Raw genomic sequence first — 16075 nt, forward strand, 5'->3', positions numbered from 1 at the left:
CTCTATTTCTTGTAAAGTGGTTGTGGCAGGAACAAGGGAATGATTTCTGTGGATACTACATTTGCGAGTCCATCCGCCACACGACCTGTGAGCGGGGCTACTCCGACAAACAATATGAAGTGCGTAAATAACAATATTCACAATTTTATTTTATTACCATCATTTGTGTTGAGTTTCATTCATTCATATATATATATATATATATATATATATATATATATATATATATATATATATGTATTGACCCCCTTCTTAAAATTAGATGTTTCGGATGCGGGATGAACTCCTAGCACCAGATCGCATGCGAGCAATTCAAGAGGAATTGGCGGCATTCTTTCTTGACCACGTGATCGCTGAAGACGGAGAATACTATGTGGACCACGCGTCCGTATTTTAGGAGATTATATATTTGTAAAAGATAATTATTGTATATATGTAGCCGGTAGTGTCGGATAGATATACGAGAACTTGTTGTTCGACCAATCTCTCGGAGAAGGAGAGGTGGTCGATATCACTTCTCTCTGTATGCATATATGTTCATGACGATCTTCTGTTTGCTTACTAGCTAGCTAGCGTGTCTAGCTAGTCCTCTCTATACGTATGTATGGTACGTAGCGTCGACCAAGCACGGACAAAAGAGAGGACACTTCTCTCTATTAATTAGCTAGCTATAGCACAATATATGAAACACCTAAATTAACCCCCCAAACCCCCAACCCCCCCCCTTTTCAAAAAAAACAAAAACCCCAGCCACAGAAATGCTGACGCGTGGATGCCTATTGGTCCCGGTTGGTGCCACCAACCGGGACCAAAGGCCCTCCTGCCTGGGCTCAGCGGACAGGCCACGTGGAGGCCCATCTGTCCCGGTTCTGGATTGAACCGGGACTAAAGGGTCAGGGCATTAGTACCGACCCTTTAGTCCCGGTTCATGTACCGGGACTAAAGGCCCTCACCAACCGGGACTGTAGGCCCTTTTTCTACTAGTGCCCCTTATCTGCACCTGAAGCACTTTAGATACAGCACATGTATTGATCAATTGAAACAGAATGTTTGAGACCGCAAATGCGACGGTTCAGGCAAGTCGACGAAGAGCTTGAGTACAAACTCAGGCTGGAAATAAGAGAGCTTTGGGCATAGATTAAAAGGAACTGGCCACTTGGCCGAGGACCTTCATAAGGTCACGAGCGCCATCCGCTTTATGTAGGAATCATAAACACCGAAGATGACATCAGGCACAATCAGAGAAAGCTTATGAGGTTCTCTCTTCATACAGATCCCATGTCAACCACGCATGCAATGTTTTCTGTTAAATCATTGTTCTTTTTGGAACAACAAATACACGGTCCAGGAAAGGTGTGCATGGGCTTCAAGAAAACCGATAGATCACGGATATTTTAGGAACTTCGCGCGGAAGTAGTTGAGAGAACTGATACACCTAAACGAATGAATCACTACTATCCACTTCGGCACAATCAGTGTTTCCTAACACATGAAGCTACATTGATCTGCAGAACCCACACCAATGTCAAACTAATAAATGGCAAGCTGAAGTAACTAAGCCTATACTACTGTCTGGATTACACACAAGGCGTGCAAGCATGTACAGGAACTGGACCAAGAACAAGGTAAACAGTCGGTGCGGAATAAAATGCAGAGATCTGCTGTTCAGAACAAAGAAATTGGATGTCCAAAAATGCAGTGGCTGACAACTAATAAAATGTTCTGAACTGTTGTACATTCATAATGGTGCCTTGTTAAGAAGGGCTTGATATTATGCCTAAGGCTGTAACCATACAAATGGGGAGAAGCAACCTGAAAACGCGGAATAGCTTATCCATAATACTCCCTCCGTCCCAAAATTCTTGTCTTAGATTTATCTAGATACGGATGTATCTATTCATATTTTAGTGTTAGATACATCCGTATCTAGATAAATCTAAGACAAGAATTTTGGGACGGAGGGAGTACTATCAACAGTTTCATGTTTTGCGGGGCGTGAGCTTCCATTATTCTCAAGAGGCATCCATACAAGATAGGAAAAATAGTGTGACATACATAACACGAGGCACTAAGTAGAAGCAATAACTTTTCTACAAATGACCAACAACTCCAGATTGTTTACGCAGTCTCCAAATCGGGCACAGCATCTCCAACAGTGTCCTCAGGCCCAGCATCCTTCTGGACGAATTCATACCCATATTCCTCTTCTGAAGCATCCTCCTCCGCACTTCTGCCAAAGATGAATGGCCTCTTGCCCATCGTCGTGAAAGGCATCAGCCCCAGTACACGCGCTGTTTTAATCTCTCTCGCCACCTTGCGCTGAGCTTTCGCACTTATCTTGGTCTGGAGAGCACATCAATAAGTCAGAAACAATAGGCAAGGAGGTGCCTCATAAAGAACATGGATACGCCCATGAAGCTCACCCTCAGAAGCAGGCAGGTAGTAAAACAAGATACGATAAAAACACTACATACTGAGCATTGACAAAGAGAGATGATGCTATATGTGGCGCTTTAATTATAGAGTTGGGTTACTTTAAGATTATGCATTAAAAAGTTTGTGTTCGACAAGCATGAAAATGAACACCTCAACAACAGCACTATGAGCGAAGGGGGACATTCACAAATAACCAGTGTCCCATTTCTGCTAGTAATAAGACTGTAAGAGTAACATTTGAAAAATAATGCATTGAAGGGCAGTTGCTGCTTGAACTCTGACACCCCTTCGTAAGAGAATATGCATTCAGCTCTGAACAAGAGAATAGCATTATTGACAACAATCTGAGAAAGCATGATCTGCATTTATATTATATATCAGGAAGACAAAAATCTCTCCACCCAATATTTTCTTATATCTTATATAAAAGCAGGGAAAGTACCCTATTACCTGATTCCTCTTGATGATAATGCCAGCCTCTGTAATAAAGTTGGCGAGGAATCTAACATTCTGCAAGGAATACTTCCATGTGGTCAGAGACTGCAACTTGAGGATAGTTGTAATAGCTCAAGATATCGAAATGTATCAAGCAGATCAAAATTGGTTTCTTGAAAACCATGTATCCATGCATGAAGGTGTCTGGCAGTAGGTAAATTGTTCAAAAAAAAAAAGGTTACAAACCACCAAAAGATAAGCAGTTTAGTCATACACTGTTTAAGCAAAGTGGCAGACCTCCAACCAAGACATTACCACGCTTGCATATAACCATCGCTTCAATACCATTACTGATTAGTCCCTCTAGCAAAACATAGGCGGTATTTATATTGGCTAAGACAGTTTTGAATCAAATCTAATGGAATGCCATCAGATTTGATTGCAAAAGTAGCCTGAGCTCAATTACCAATCTCGCTGTCTCACAGGAGCTCAATTACGCTGCCATGTGTGGCAGCAAGAATAACCATGTGAGAAGCCTCTACATACTCTCCAAGAATCTTATGTTGGTTATGGCCGGCAAAGGAAGATTTTTTTTTCCTGATGTATGACAAGGTTCAAAGATTTTATTACTTTCAGTTCTGCTTGTAGATATTGATGCATGTGTGTTTATAAGTTTTTTGTACGGGAAGTATATATGGTGCCTGCTGCCAAGCACACGCAGGACAAAACAATTGTGTCTGTTCTTGGAGAAGGTTTTAGCAATATGCATTTTGGGATGGAGAGATCAATAATAGAATAAGCTTGATGAGTAAGCTCTAAGCAACACAAAACCAAAGATTTAACAAGTTCACTTTTTGTGCTTGAGAAGATTCGGACTATAGTTGCTGCAGTTTTGTTTGTATTGATTGGGTTGGCTAGCAGAACTTGCCTAGTGATATGGTCTTCCTCTTGAAAATATTCTACTTTTATTTGTGCTGATTGGTTACATTATTTTCTTCTATAATGCAGGTGGCCATGCAATACTAATCTGAAGTGTGCAGGGGTTTGTGTGCTAACACATGAGTGATTTTTGGAAATAAGAAAAATAAGGAAAATAATATGTTCCATGCCTACATAGCATCCTACTCGCTTTGACACTTGCGGTGTTCCAATATTGGCATCTAAACATCATCTTAGAAAGTTAGAAGAATGTGAGGCAATAATTTAAATCAACAGAATAACAAGCAACATGTGAGTTCAACTATACTGAACTTGTTAATAATTGGTAAACTCAAATATGGCGACAGAAAGCATCAAGAGAAAATGTCAGAACCCTAACAACATTAGGGTATCGTCACAAGATATTTGGAAAAAATAGCATGGATGTAACATTATCATCATCTAGCATATGACTTACTCCAACCATTCAGGAAAGAAGTGCCGTTTGAGGCATACCATAGTCATTGTATTCCTGAACTTTATAATGGTTAACAGTTCTAGAGTTTACAAGCTGCCAAAGCACTCAAAACTTTAAAACAAAAACTGTGGCCAGTTTACATAGGTTGCCAAGCAGATGTACTCACCCTAAAATCAGCTTTCCTTAAAACTTCCTTTGTAGAAGTTTCAAACTGAGGTCTAGGAGGATTCCTTGGGGCTGCAGGTCTTGTCAGGTCAAGATCCTGCATGCAGTAGAGTTGAATAAAATCTGGTGTTAAAAGAGTGTCATTCCAGTAGATGAAACACTGATGCTTGCATGCTTAAAATGTTATTTCGAAAGCTAAAATGATACTATAACACTATCTTCTGGTGGTTACAGTTGTTCAGGCAATAGTGGATCAGACGAGCAATTTCTTTCTGTTTTGACTTTTGACAGACATCTATCCACAAAATAGTACTATACTGCATGGAAATATACTAACTACGCAGAACCTAGCTCACACATTTAGCGATGCTTCCTGAATACTTGCATAGGATAAACAAAATCTCAAGATTGCAAAGGATTTATGATCTCACGAAAAAATTGAATAACTGAAGTAATGAACAGATATCACTCTTACCAGGACATTGTAAGTCGAGCCTCGCCTGTAATTCACATCTGGCCTGAAATCATAGTCATCGTCCTCAACCTCATCCGTCATGTGAAAGGTGCGGGCCGCGTCGTCCAGCTTCTCGTTCATGCCATCGTTCAAGGAGTCGAAACCATCCATGATCCCATGACTACTCCTCTCACCAAATAAGTTACCCATCCCACCCTGCTGACTGAAGGCACCCATCCCAGAGCCTGTGCCATGTCTTCTTCCGAAGGAGTTCCCAAACCCATCGAGCTTTCCGAAGAATGAGTTGTCATCTGGCTCCCTCTGGTTTCCAAGCATCCGCTTTTCAAAGTCCTCCGTGCTCTCGCCCGCCGCGCCCTCTTCTGCGAAGCAGCATTTGGAGCAAACAAGCATGTATTAAAAAACAGGATCGCCGAGACATTTTAAACAGCAATTCCCCAAATGTCAGGCATGTCGTCGTCACAAATGACGAGGGATTTCAGCACGGGGAAGCTAGAGGGCGGGCTTGCTTTAAAACTATATCTCTGTACCCGCCACTCGATTCAATTGGTGCGGAAAGGGGAGTGAGCTAAGTCCGGATGCAGCAAGGGGTGTCGGAGATACTGCAGGTAAGAGGAGGGGTTAGGGGTGCTCACCGGACTGGAAGGAGCGACGGAACGAGGAGGTGGCGGCGGGTGGTGGGTGGGAAGGGAGGAGGCGCCGGAGCGATCCGCGCCGCGGAAGAGATCGCCTCAGCGCCGAGCTCGCCATCTCGCTCGGTGACTCGTCGGCGGCTGCGCAACCCGTCACCAGAGGAAGCAGGGGAGGGGGGTTTGGGTTTTGGATTTCCTTTTTGCATTTCGGACCCCGTGGATGCTTCATTTTGTGCTTATCTTTTCAAGTCAGCTGATGATGTCGGCCCTCTTTGGTTTGAAAAAATTTCATAGGAATTTTGAAGGACCATACGGATTACTGGTTTCTAATCGCAATGGATTTATGTTTTCTTTAGCTTTTCCATTCGCTTCGTTCAACCCTGATCTGGATAGATAGCTTGGCTTCTATTAGCTGAGAATGGTTTTGTCAAGAAAACATTTCGCTATACAACGACAATGAACTCACTTTTGATCAAATTGGTTCATCAAATTCCTATGGAATCCATTCATATAACCTCCATTCCATAGAAATTTACTAGACATGAGCTCAAACCTCACTTTATTTTTTACATAGTTTATTTTTCTTTCGAGAAGTCCAATACATTAACTTCCTCCGTTTGGGTTTATTATGCTCTCTTTTATTTTGGGCCAAAATTTGATATTTTAATCTCTATTTTTAATGAAGCAGTTGGTAGGTCGTCTCGTCGCTTTGTACCTAATCAAGACTTTACAGATACAACACCAATCAGCCATACAACAGAAAACAACAATCAAGACTTTCCATGTACAAAACTTTCTCCTGGACGACACAGATTCAATGATTTCAAAATTTTCTTCTGGACATGAGCTCAAACCTCATGTCTAGAGGAAATTTAAATTTTCTTCTGGACAGTTCAAATTTTCTTTTGGACACCAATCTGCATCCATTCATATACCCTCCATTCTATAGAAATTTACTAGACATGAGCTCAAACCTCACTTTATTTTCTATGTAGTTTATTTTTCTTTCGAGAAGTCCAATACATTAACTTCCTTCGTATGGGTTTACTATGCCTTCTTTTATTTTGGGCCAAAGTTTGACATTTTAATCTCTACTTCTAATGTAGCAGTTGGTAGGTCGTCTCGTCGCTTTGTATCTAATCAAGACTTTTCAGATACAACACCACACAGCCATACAATAGAAAACAACAATCGAGACTTTTCATGTACAAAACTTTCTCCTGGACGACACAGATTCAAGGACAGTTCAAAATTTTCTTCTGGGCGGGCGGCGAGCTCTCGTTCTCCGCGCCCCGCGGAGGTGCTGCAAGCCGTGGTTCTCGTCATCTCTACTCCTAATTAAAGGGTGAGTCGGTACCTCGTTTCATTCGTTCGCAGCCCCTCCCATCGATGGAACGATGACTTCAGTCCCACCAATTTTTCTACCTTACCTTGATCTCCTCCTGTATCCGGTTTTTAACGGTTTCCTTAGCCTGTTAGCCATCCCAATTTATCATGCATGTAGAGGCCAGATCGCACAATTAAAGGACGCACCTGCATGCAATTCCATCTAATCAATCTCCTCGATCCAAAATCCTAAAATTTCTTAGCGCTAGACTCTCTCGCCTCTCTTCTTCTTCCTCCTGGAGTCCTGGACAATCTAGACCTAAGGCTGGTCATAGTGGGAGTAACATAGGTAGTAACTTAGGTGCCACATAAGCAAAAATGATGAGGTGGCAAATAGTTAATGAGGAAAGAGGCAAATAGAGTAACATAATATGTTACCATCACATAGCGCTTCCCAATGCAAAATGAGTCTACAAAGTAATAAATGAAGACATGTATGTTACCACATATATGATACTACCCACTATGAAGGTAGTAACATAGACTAGTAACATATGCATGTTACTAGTCTAAGTTACTCTCCACTATGAGCAGCCTAAACCTGCCACCGACCAGTGATGGAGCCTAGGAGTTGGAAGGTCGAGGAGTTGAAAGGGCATGTGATCGATCTAAATTATGATCCCAGGAGTCAGGACACTCTGTTGCCGTCAGTTGGCTGCCAGGCCAGCGGGAACTATGATGCGTCGCCGCTGCGTAAATGGAAGCAGGTGGTGGCTACAACGGAACAGACGGAGGGGGGAGGAGATGGCCATGCATGGGCAGAAGGTAGTGTGCTCTTGTGGCTGGCGCCATTCAGATTACTGTTGAGGCGATCGTGATTATGTTGCTCTCCTCATCTTGGAACGGTCAAAGTGCTGCCAGGGCTGTGGTGTGGTCATCACGATCGTGGCCGGATCTGTCTAGAGAATAGGAACCCGCCGTTGAGCCGAAGCCATGTGGGTGGAGAAGCAGGGTCGATGGCGCCGTCGTGCTGCAGGTAGTGAGGATGGGAGCGGGCGACCGAGTCGCTGAGTGAGGTGGAGCGGCTGGCGCATGGGTGCAGAATCAGGGGTAGCGGTGGTGTCATGCTGGGGCGGAGGAGAAGGACGGCGCTGTGGTGGTCGGAGACTGGATGGGTGGCATGAGGTAGGAAGAGCACGAGGTGGAGAAGGAGAGAAGTTGAGACAAAGCAACATCCATTTTTCTATGGAAAACGTTTTAAATTAATCGGATGATTTGTTGGTTCGTAAGCCACGTCACGGGCCGTCTGATCGCACGCGATCGTGTGGCCTCTGTCCATCACAAGAGTTAGCCTCCCACGAGACCATGAAAAGCTCATTTGGTGCACGGCGTCTAGTGGTATGCTTATCCGCATCACTCTTTTGCATATGGATTGCCATAGCGTATTTATGAACCAATGTATAACAACGCAGCGGTTCTTTTATAGCAGATAATATATCACGGGTAAAGCACATGGTTTGGTACTGGATTCGTTCACTAGTAGTAGCAAATGTTTCACGATCTATCCCTTTAGTATGACGAATTCTAGAACTGGTTGCAACAAGTACCACACTCGGCACAATTTGTCCCGTGTTAGCCTAGCCTACCACACTCGGCCGTCTTGTCACTCGAGCATACAATAGATTTCTTTTTTTGTTTGCAGACCAGGTGATGCAATTTCTTTTTCAAATTCTTAATGTACAGTTCGTCATGGCCAACCATGCTTAATGAGTCTGAAGGCAGTAATCAAGTTTTATGAAACTCTCAATGTACAGTTTAAGACAGATCCATGTTTTTTTAATCAACACAACGCAAGCTGTAATAGTCATTAGGCTGGTCGTAATGGTAGTATCATAGCTAGTATTATGCGTGTCAACTAGACAATTTTGATGAGGTGTCATAGCATTAAATGAAAAAAAAGAGGGTGTAGTATCATATCATGATACCGTATCATATTAAATGCTATGCAACTTTGTGTTATGCATGGCAATAAATAGAGTACAACATGATACTAATATATGATACTATGCATTAGGGAGGTAGTATTATACACTACTCCCTCCGTCCGGGTTTATTAGGCCTAAAGACAACTTCTCTTAGACCAAGACACATAGTAATTTGCCCACATTTATTCTTCCATTCCACTCTCAATGCACTCTCTCACATGCATGCAGCCAATAAAAAAGCACGCATGAAGTGTATTAATTTCTCAGTCATGACACCAACAACAATGGCTTTCAATGCAACCAATGAAATGGTTGCACGCATGCACCTTTTCAAAGCGAGGCCTTATAAAAAGGGACATGCTTATAATGCTAAGAGGCCTAATAAACCCGGACGGAGGTTAGGGGGCGATGGGAGTGGAATGGAAGAATAAATGTGGGCAAATTACTATGTGTCTTGGTCTAAGAGAAGTTGTCTTTAGGCCTAATAAACCCGGACGGGGGGAGTAGTGTATAATATTACCTCCTTAATGCATAGTATCATATATTAGTATCATGTTGTACTCTATTTATTGCCATGCATAACACAAAGTTGCATAGCATTTAATATGATACGGTATCATGATATGATACTACACCCTCTCTTTCTTCATTTAATGTTATGACACCTCATCAAAATTGTCTAGTTGACATGCATAATACTAGCTATGATACTACCATTACGACCAGCCTAATGACTATTACAGCTTGCGTTGTGTTGATTAAAAAAACATGGATCTGTCTTAAACTGTACATTGAGAGTTTCATAAAACTTGATTACTGCCTTCAGACTCATTAAGCATGGTTGGCCATGACGAACTGTACATTAAGAGTTTGAAAAAGAAATTGCATCGCCTGGTTTGAAAAAGAAATTGCGTCCCCTAGCTTCCGTCGCTCTCGTGGGCGTCGTGAGGTTAGGGGGCCCCAGATCCATGGGTGGGCTGTGTATTAGCGTATAGTTTGCTGGCTCTGTAGCTAGGCTTTTGCTGTCGGGGTGGGCTCCTAGGTGCAGCGCTTGGCTCCGGCCGGGCGGCGAGGGTGGCGGAGACGCCCGCGACTTGGTGTGCTTCGGGTGCTGCGTTGTCTCGTCGGCCTCGTTCATGGTGGCGGCTTCAGGTCAGCTGCTTGTGTGTGCTCCGAATCGAGCGCTCGATCTGGTTCGGCGCTCGCTGGCGTCGTCCTTGGCTCTGGCTTGGGAGGCGATGGAGGAGCTGCACGCGGGTATGTCTTCGTCTTGGCCCTGCTCTGTGGCTACAAATAATCTCAAGATAATATGTTCAAAAAATGTTAAGATTAAGTACATAGCAAGCACCAAACGAGATTCCAACACCATTTTCTTGACACTGGTCGTGGATGTTTGTTGGATTTTGGTACTAGCAAGTTTATGGAGTCATGGCTGCTTTGTATATAGCAACGTTTAGAGTAGCCGCCTTGATGCGCGGCCGTTGAAGCATCCCATCACAGCATCTGCGGAGCAGCCGGATTATTGTTGTCGTATTGTCGAAGCAGTCGTACCATCGTGGTCGCAGCACCGCCACGGCCAGAAAGCATGCCGTCGCAACATCATCAGAGCACTCAGTCCTCCGTCTTAGCATCAGCGTAGTCATGGAAGCATGCCATCACAACATTGCCATGGCCTTTTGAAGCATGCCACTGTCGCGGTTGGTTGCAACAACATCGCGGCTATCAAAGCACCGGTCAAGCACGACGCCGCACCATCGTTAAAGCAGCCGAGTTGCCATTGTAGCATCGCTGCGGCTGTTGAAGCACCTGGCACGGTCGTCGAAACACGACATCGCAACATCATTGAAGTAGTCAGGTTGTTATCGTAGCATCGCCACAACCTTCAAAGCACACCGCTGCTATCAAAGCATGTCGTCGCAACATCATCGAAGCAGTGGGGCTGCCATCGCAGCATCGCCGTGGCCATGATCTCAAGGCAACATGAAGACGCTCCCATCGCACCGACTTCCGGCACGCCTCGTATCACGATGGCAATCCCTCATCGAGGCCACACGAGTTGATGCTGCAGGCCAGATGTGCAATGTTGCAAGGTCAGTCGCCTGTTTTTTGTTTGTTGCAAAGTCGGTCGTCCGGCGCTGCAAGGCTTGTTGCATGAGTACAAAAAAAAGCCTGAAAAACATGGCTTTTTGGTATATTTGTTGTTGCGGCGGTTAAAAAAATGGTCCTCTAGTTTAATGACACTTTTACAACAGTCTACATGATTTATATAAAAGATTGAATTATTTTTTACTCTTTTTATCAGTATTGTTTTGCTGCAATAGCTGGTATGTTTAATTGCAAAAATACGACCAAACTTTTTTTCCATCTCTCTGTGAAATGCAATCAAGTGAACCCCTGCAAAAATGTGATTAGATGCGAGGTAGACATGGCTACAGACTTGGCAGCATTGACGAGAGCGCTGCGGTGGAAAGCGACATGTGCATGTAAAGTGTTGCTGCAAGTCACGGCCAGAAGAAAGGAATGGGATTGGGGCCAGTACGCTAGGATCGGGGCTAGTACGCTAGGTGGAAAGCGATAGGTGCATGGAAACTCCCACGCGCGGAACCAACGGATCGATTCTACGGTGGTCCAGGAGGGCATCTTCAATGGTTGTAAGACTAGTCACAGTGAGAGTAACTTCGGTAGTAACATTGAGTTCAACTCAGCATATTTGCTTATGTGGCAATGAGTTAATGAGGAGAGATGTAGTACTAGTAACTTAGCTAGTTACTGTAACATCACATGTCCCAATGTAATATGAGTCTATAACCTAATAAATGAAGCTTTGCATGTTACCACACTTATATTACTACCCACTATTGAGGTAGTAACATAGTCTAGGGATATGTGTATGTTACTAGTGTATGCTATTCTCCATTGTGGCTAGTCTAAGATAGTTGTTAGTAGACTTTGCCACATAGGAATTTTGATGATGTGTCATGCAATAAATGAGGAAAGAGAGGAAGGTTGTATATACATGAACCAACACCCCTTGCACAAGCTCCAATGTAGAATGAGAGAGCACTTTATTCATTATTTCACATCCTATTGGGCAAACTAGATACAACCCATTAAAGATGTTGTATGTTAAGATGTTGGTTGATGACATGACATATTTTACCAACAAGCTAACATACAAACTATTGGAGATGCTCTTACACGCAGATCAGTCGGGTGATTCCTAGCACACGCCTTTTTCTATAGCCACGTATGAATCTCAATTAAGTATCAAGTCAAGATATTTTTACAGGTACATTTTGGATCTTGGTGTATTTTTTAATTTGATGTACTGCTGTCAAGTGTACATCCATCCATGAGCGCCATGAGATGAGAATACAAGTACTACACGGCAACTGAACTGATTGAGCTGATGCGTTCCTGATGCTCTTTTTCATCAAAATGTGATGAAATTTAATTACCTCTAAATGTGCATACCTTTTTTCAGTATCAGACTTGGCTACTTAGGTACAGATTCTAGACCCGCCGGCCTCTTTGTACAATATGTTAACTGCATATACAAATCTCTCAAGAATGCACTCATGTCGACTTATGCAGACTTCCTTCATTTGTTTCAGAAATTTAGAAGAAGAAAAGTGCAGCGTTGTGAATAAAATATAAGGCTGGGATCAGTGGTAGACATGTGCATATTGCATCTGTGTTTTTACAACAACAGAGCTCTGTTTCATGTACATATTTCCTTTTGTGCCGTTCCCACTAATTCTGTGCCTTGCCACAGATCCAATAATATTCTTCTAATTCTGGCTTAATTGTTTTCTCAGCTTGTGTATGACGAGCGCGCGATGGATCCGAGGAAGTTTCCGATGCAGAGTTAGCTTTGGGAGGAAGTTTTGTTGCACACTGTTCACATGCTGGTGGTACGATTGGTGCTTTCTGCAGTCTTATTGCTAACTGGACAGAAGTAACTTAGCATTTGTTGGGCTTTATTTATCCATCAATGCCAAAACAGTAAGGCTTAGAAAACGAAAAATGAATGCCTGTTTTTAAGCTCTCCGTTGAAGAAAAATCCAAATTTGAAAAAGATAATATTATTTATGAAGGTATTGTTTTTGGAAATATCCATTTGTATGTTTATGCTGAAAACAAGTAAATATATTAACTAGAAGTATCAGGCGGAGAACTATTCTAAAGTAACCAGTTGGAAGAATTTTTCTAAGGGAAATGACTTGAAAGAATTATTCTCGGGGATAACATTCGCCTTTGCAATCCTCCTTGTCGGAGTAATGGGCCACGGGTAGGCTAACCCGTGCCCCAGGACATTTCACGACATCGGGGCAGGGCGCGCCCCTCAGGCCGAGTCCCATGGGCGACTCCAAGATATGCCGAGTCACAGGCGGCGACTCCCAGATAAGCCGACTCCAAGCTGACGACTTCCAGGGAGGCCGACTGTGGAGAGTCGGCCCAAGACTCCTCCCTTATCCCGAAGTACGACGCGGGGTACGGTCACGGCATGGCCGTCTCCCCCCTGTTTACGAAGGGCCGGCATGGCTACAGTGAGCCGTACCGCTAGAAGATCTTCGGCGAGATGCGGCACTGTTGCCATGCCTGCCCTGATCTCAGCCACAGTACGCAGTACACAGTGCCCACGACGCCGGCCTGTACGACCCGAAGGCGGTGGGGCCGCCTGTCAGTAGGGAGGCCGAAGGCGGCCTGGGCAACCCGAAGACGGACCTGTGGGAGTCGGCCTCCCTGGAGTCGGCCGACTCCTCCCGGGGCCCCACGAACCATTAATCAGATAAGATGGGGAATGGCGACAGTGATCGCCCGATAGACGACGGCACTGTTGCCACGACCCAATGACCGAGCCTGCGTCATCAGGAGTGCCGCTACAGTATCAAGCCTGTCCGCGGGACCCGCCAGTCGGCGGGCCCCAGAAGCCGGCGGGAAGGACAGCGGCCTGAGAGACAGACGGCTGGGGCCCGCGCCCAGCTGGATTACTATTGTACCCCTGGGGGGGTAGGCCTATATAAACCCCCCGGAGCACCCATGCAAAGGGTTCGAACCTAGACAGACAGAGAGAGAGAGAGAGAGAGAGAGATAGACCAGATAGCCCAGGAAGGAGAGAGCTAGCCTTGCCCTCTCCTACCTTCCGAAACAGCTCCAGGAGCACCATTGTAGTCACTCTGCTTTAGTGATCATGCGGAGACCCCGCAAAGCAGCAGTAGGGGTGTTATCTCCTAGGAGAGCCCTGAAGCTGGGTAAGTTCCGCCGGCGTGCATGTCTTCGCCTCATCCCGCTTCCAGGCACCGGCGATGTTCTACTCGCTCCCACCATGATAAGCCATCCTTTGGCATATGTCGTATCCAACCCCCGACATTTGGCGCCCACCGTGGGGCGAGGTGCACCGTCGTCCGGAGATCTGCTCTGGACGGGAACCCTGTTCCTCCCCGGCGAGCACAGCCAGCCCGGCACGCCGGACGGCGTCTGTGCCGACGCGCTATGCGGCGCTGAGATCGCCTGTGCAGCCAGCTGCCTCGCCGATCTTATCGGCGAGGTTTGCCTCTCCGACGAGCCTGCGCCCGACGCAGGCATGAGTGGCCCCGAGAGCCCCCTCGCGGGCCTCCTCGACCAACTCCACGTCGTCGGCGAGCCTGCCGCGGACCTGGAGTCCATAGGATCCACCGACCCGATGCTGGTCGACTCCGACACCACGTCGCTCGACGCGTTCCCCACCAATGTGGTGGTCTACGACGAGCCGCTCTCATACGCGGGGAGCGGCGGAAGCACCATCACTGAGGTCCTCGTCCTCGAGCACGGCGAGCGCTCCGGCGAAGGAGCGCATGACCCGTTTGACGCAGCCCTGCGAGACCTTGCAGCACCGATTCCGGAAGACGCCGACGCCGGGATGCTGGAGGCGCTCCGCCTTCGGCTCATCGAGGGCGCGAAGAAGCTGGCAAGCATGAGGCGCTTGTCAGAAGCTTACCAACGAGAGATGGATCACGCCGTAGGCGGCTCGCCGGCTCCAACCGGGCCTAGCCGCTTAGGCGCGGTCCGACAGCGCGGCGCGGCGATCGCCAACCTCTTCGGGGCTGATCGCCCTATGTATGCCACGCCCGCAGAGAATATCCGTGCCGCCCAGGCGGCAGCAGACGAGCTCGACAACTTCGAAGGCGAAGAGCGCCGCATAATGACGGAGTGAGTTCAGCAGCTCCTCGACACTGCTGCCGCGCAGAATAATGCCGGCTGCCGCACCGAGGCGCCGCAGCGCCAAAATGACGACCCACCGCCTCACCGAGACCAAGGTGCGACGTCTCAAACGCCGACTGGTGGGGCCCGTGGGAAGAAGGACAAGGAGCCGGCTGCCAGCCGCAGTCGGACTCACATCACCATCGAGCGCGACCAAGACGGCCGCCCGAGAGCGGTGGAACGGCGGGACGACTACTTACCTCCTCCTCCTCGCAGAGAAAGACAAGTCTCCCCGCCGCCCGTGGAACATCCGACTCTCGGCGACCGCCTTGGCCGCCGAGAGGGAGTCGGAGAGAATGACGCCCGCCACCGGATCGACCGACTCCACCGATCCCTGGCGCTGGAAGAAGAAGACGAGTTGGGTCCCCCCTGTTTTGGACCCCGCATCCGGGACGAGTCCTTTCCCAAAGGATTCACGCTCCCCCGAGACATGCCCAAATATACCGGCACCGTGAAGCCAGAAGATTGGCTGATCGACTACTCCACAGTCGTCAACATAGCGAATAGCAACAAGCGTGTTGCCGTAAGATACGTCCCGCTCATGCTCTAGGGCTCGGCCCGGACGTGGTTAAACAGTCTGAAGCCTCGCAACATCAATAGCTGGGTCGACTTCACCGAGGCTTTCGTCCGCAACTTCACGAGCATGTACAAGCGACCTCCCAAGCCATGCCAACTCTCCTTGTGCGTGCAAGGCCCTGACGAGTCTACTTGCGACTACCTCACACGATGGGGCGAACTTCGGAACTCCTGCGAGGGCGTGCACGAGGTGCAGGCCATCGAGTACTTTACTGCCGGGTGCAGAGAAGGCACCCTCCTCAAGCGCAAGCTCCTCTGCGACGAGCCGGAGACCCTCGACGAGCTACTGATCACAACGGACAAGTACGCCACGGCCGACTCCTCCATGAAGGTGGAGATTCGGGTCAGCACAAGTGGCAAAGTCGCCCCTCAGGCTCCAAGAACTCCGGCTGGAGACACCAGTCCGCGG

General features: G+C 46.7%; 1 protein-coding gene across 1 annotated transcript; it reads right to left on the minus strand.

The window, feature by feature from the left end:
- Positions 1-1965: 1965 nt before the first annotated feature.
- On the minus strand, positions 1966-5734 carry LOC123092653 (uncharacterized). The gene is made up of 5 exons (XM_044514473.1): positions 5540-5734; positions 4908-5266; positions 4434-4529; positions 2887-2946; positions 1966-2343 (listed from the first exon to the last, which is right to left on the minus strand). The coding sequence occupies exons 1-5, from the start codon at positions 5652-5654 to the stop codon at positions 2119-2121; spliced, it is 855 nt and encodes a 284-aa protein (XP_044370408.1). The 5' UTR covers positions 5655-5734; the 3' UTR covers positions 1966-2118.
- Positions 5735-16075: the final 10341 nt, after the last annotated feature.

Source organism: Triticum aestivum, chromosome 1B (genome assembly GCF_018294505.1).
Source record: "Triticum aestivum cultivar Chinese Spring chromosome 1B, IWGSC CS RefSeq v2.1, whole genome shotgun sequence".
NCBI lineage: Eukaryota > Viridiplantae > Streptophyta > Magnoliopsida > Poales > Poaceae > Triticum > Triticum aestivum.

What these genes read in the sequence shown, in the direction of transcription:
- LOC123092653 (XM_044514473.1), bottom strand. Translation starts at nt 5,654, where the DNA reads ATGGCGAGCTCGGCGCTGAGGCGATCTCTTCCGCGGCGCGGATCGCTC. An exon ending in GCTCGACTTACAATGTCCTG is followed by an intron (nt 4,530 to 4,907) that starts GTAAGAGTGATA and finishes TACTGCATGCAG; the next exon opens with GATCTTGACCTGACAAGACC. An exon ending in TAAGGAAAGCTGATTTTAGG is followed by an intron (nt 2,947 to 4,433) that starts GTGAGTACATCT and finishes TATTCCTTGCAG; the next exon opens with AATGTTAGATTCCTCGCCAA.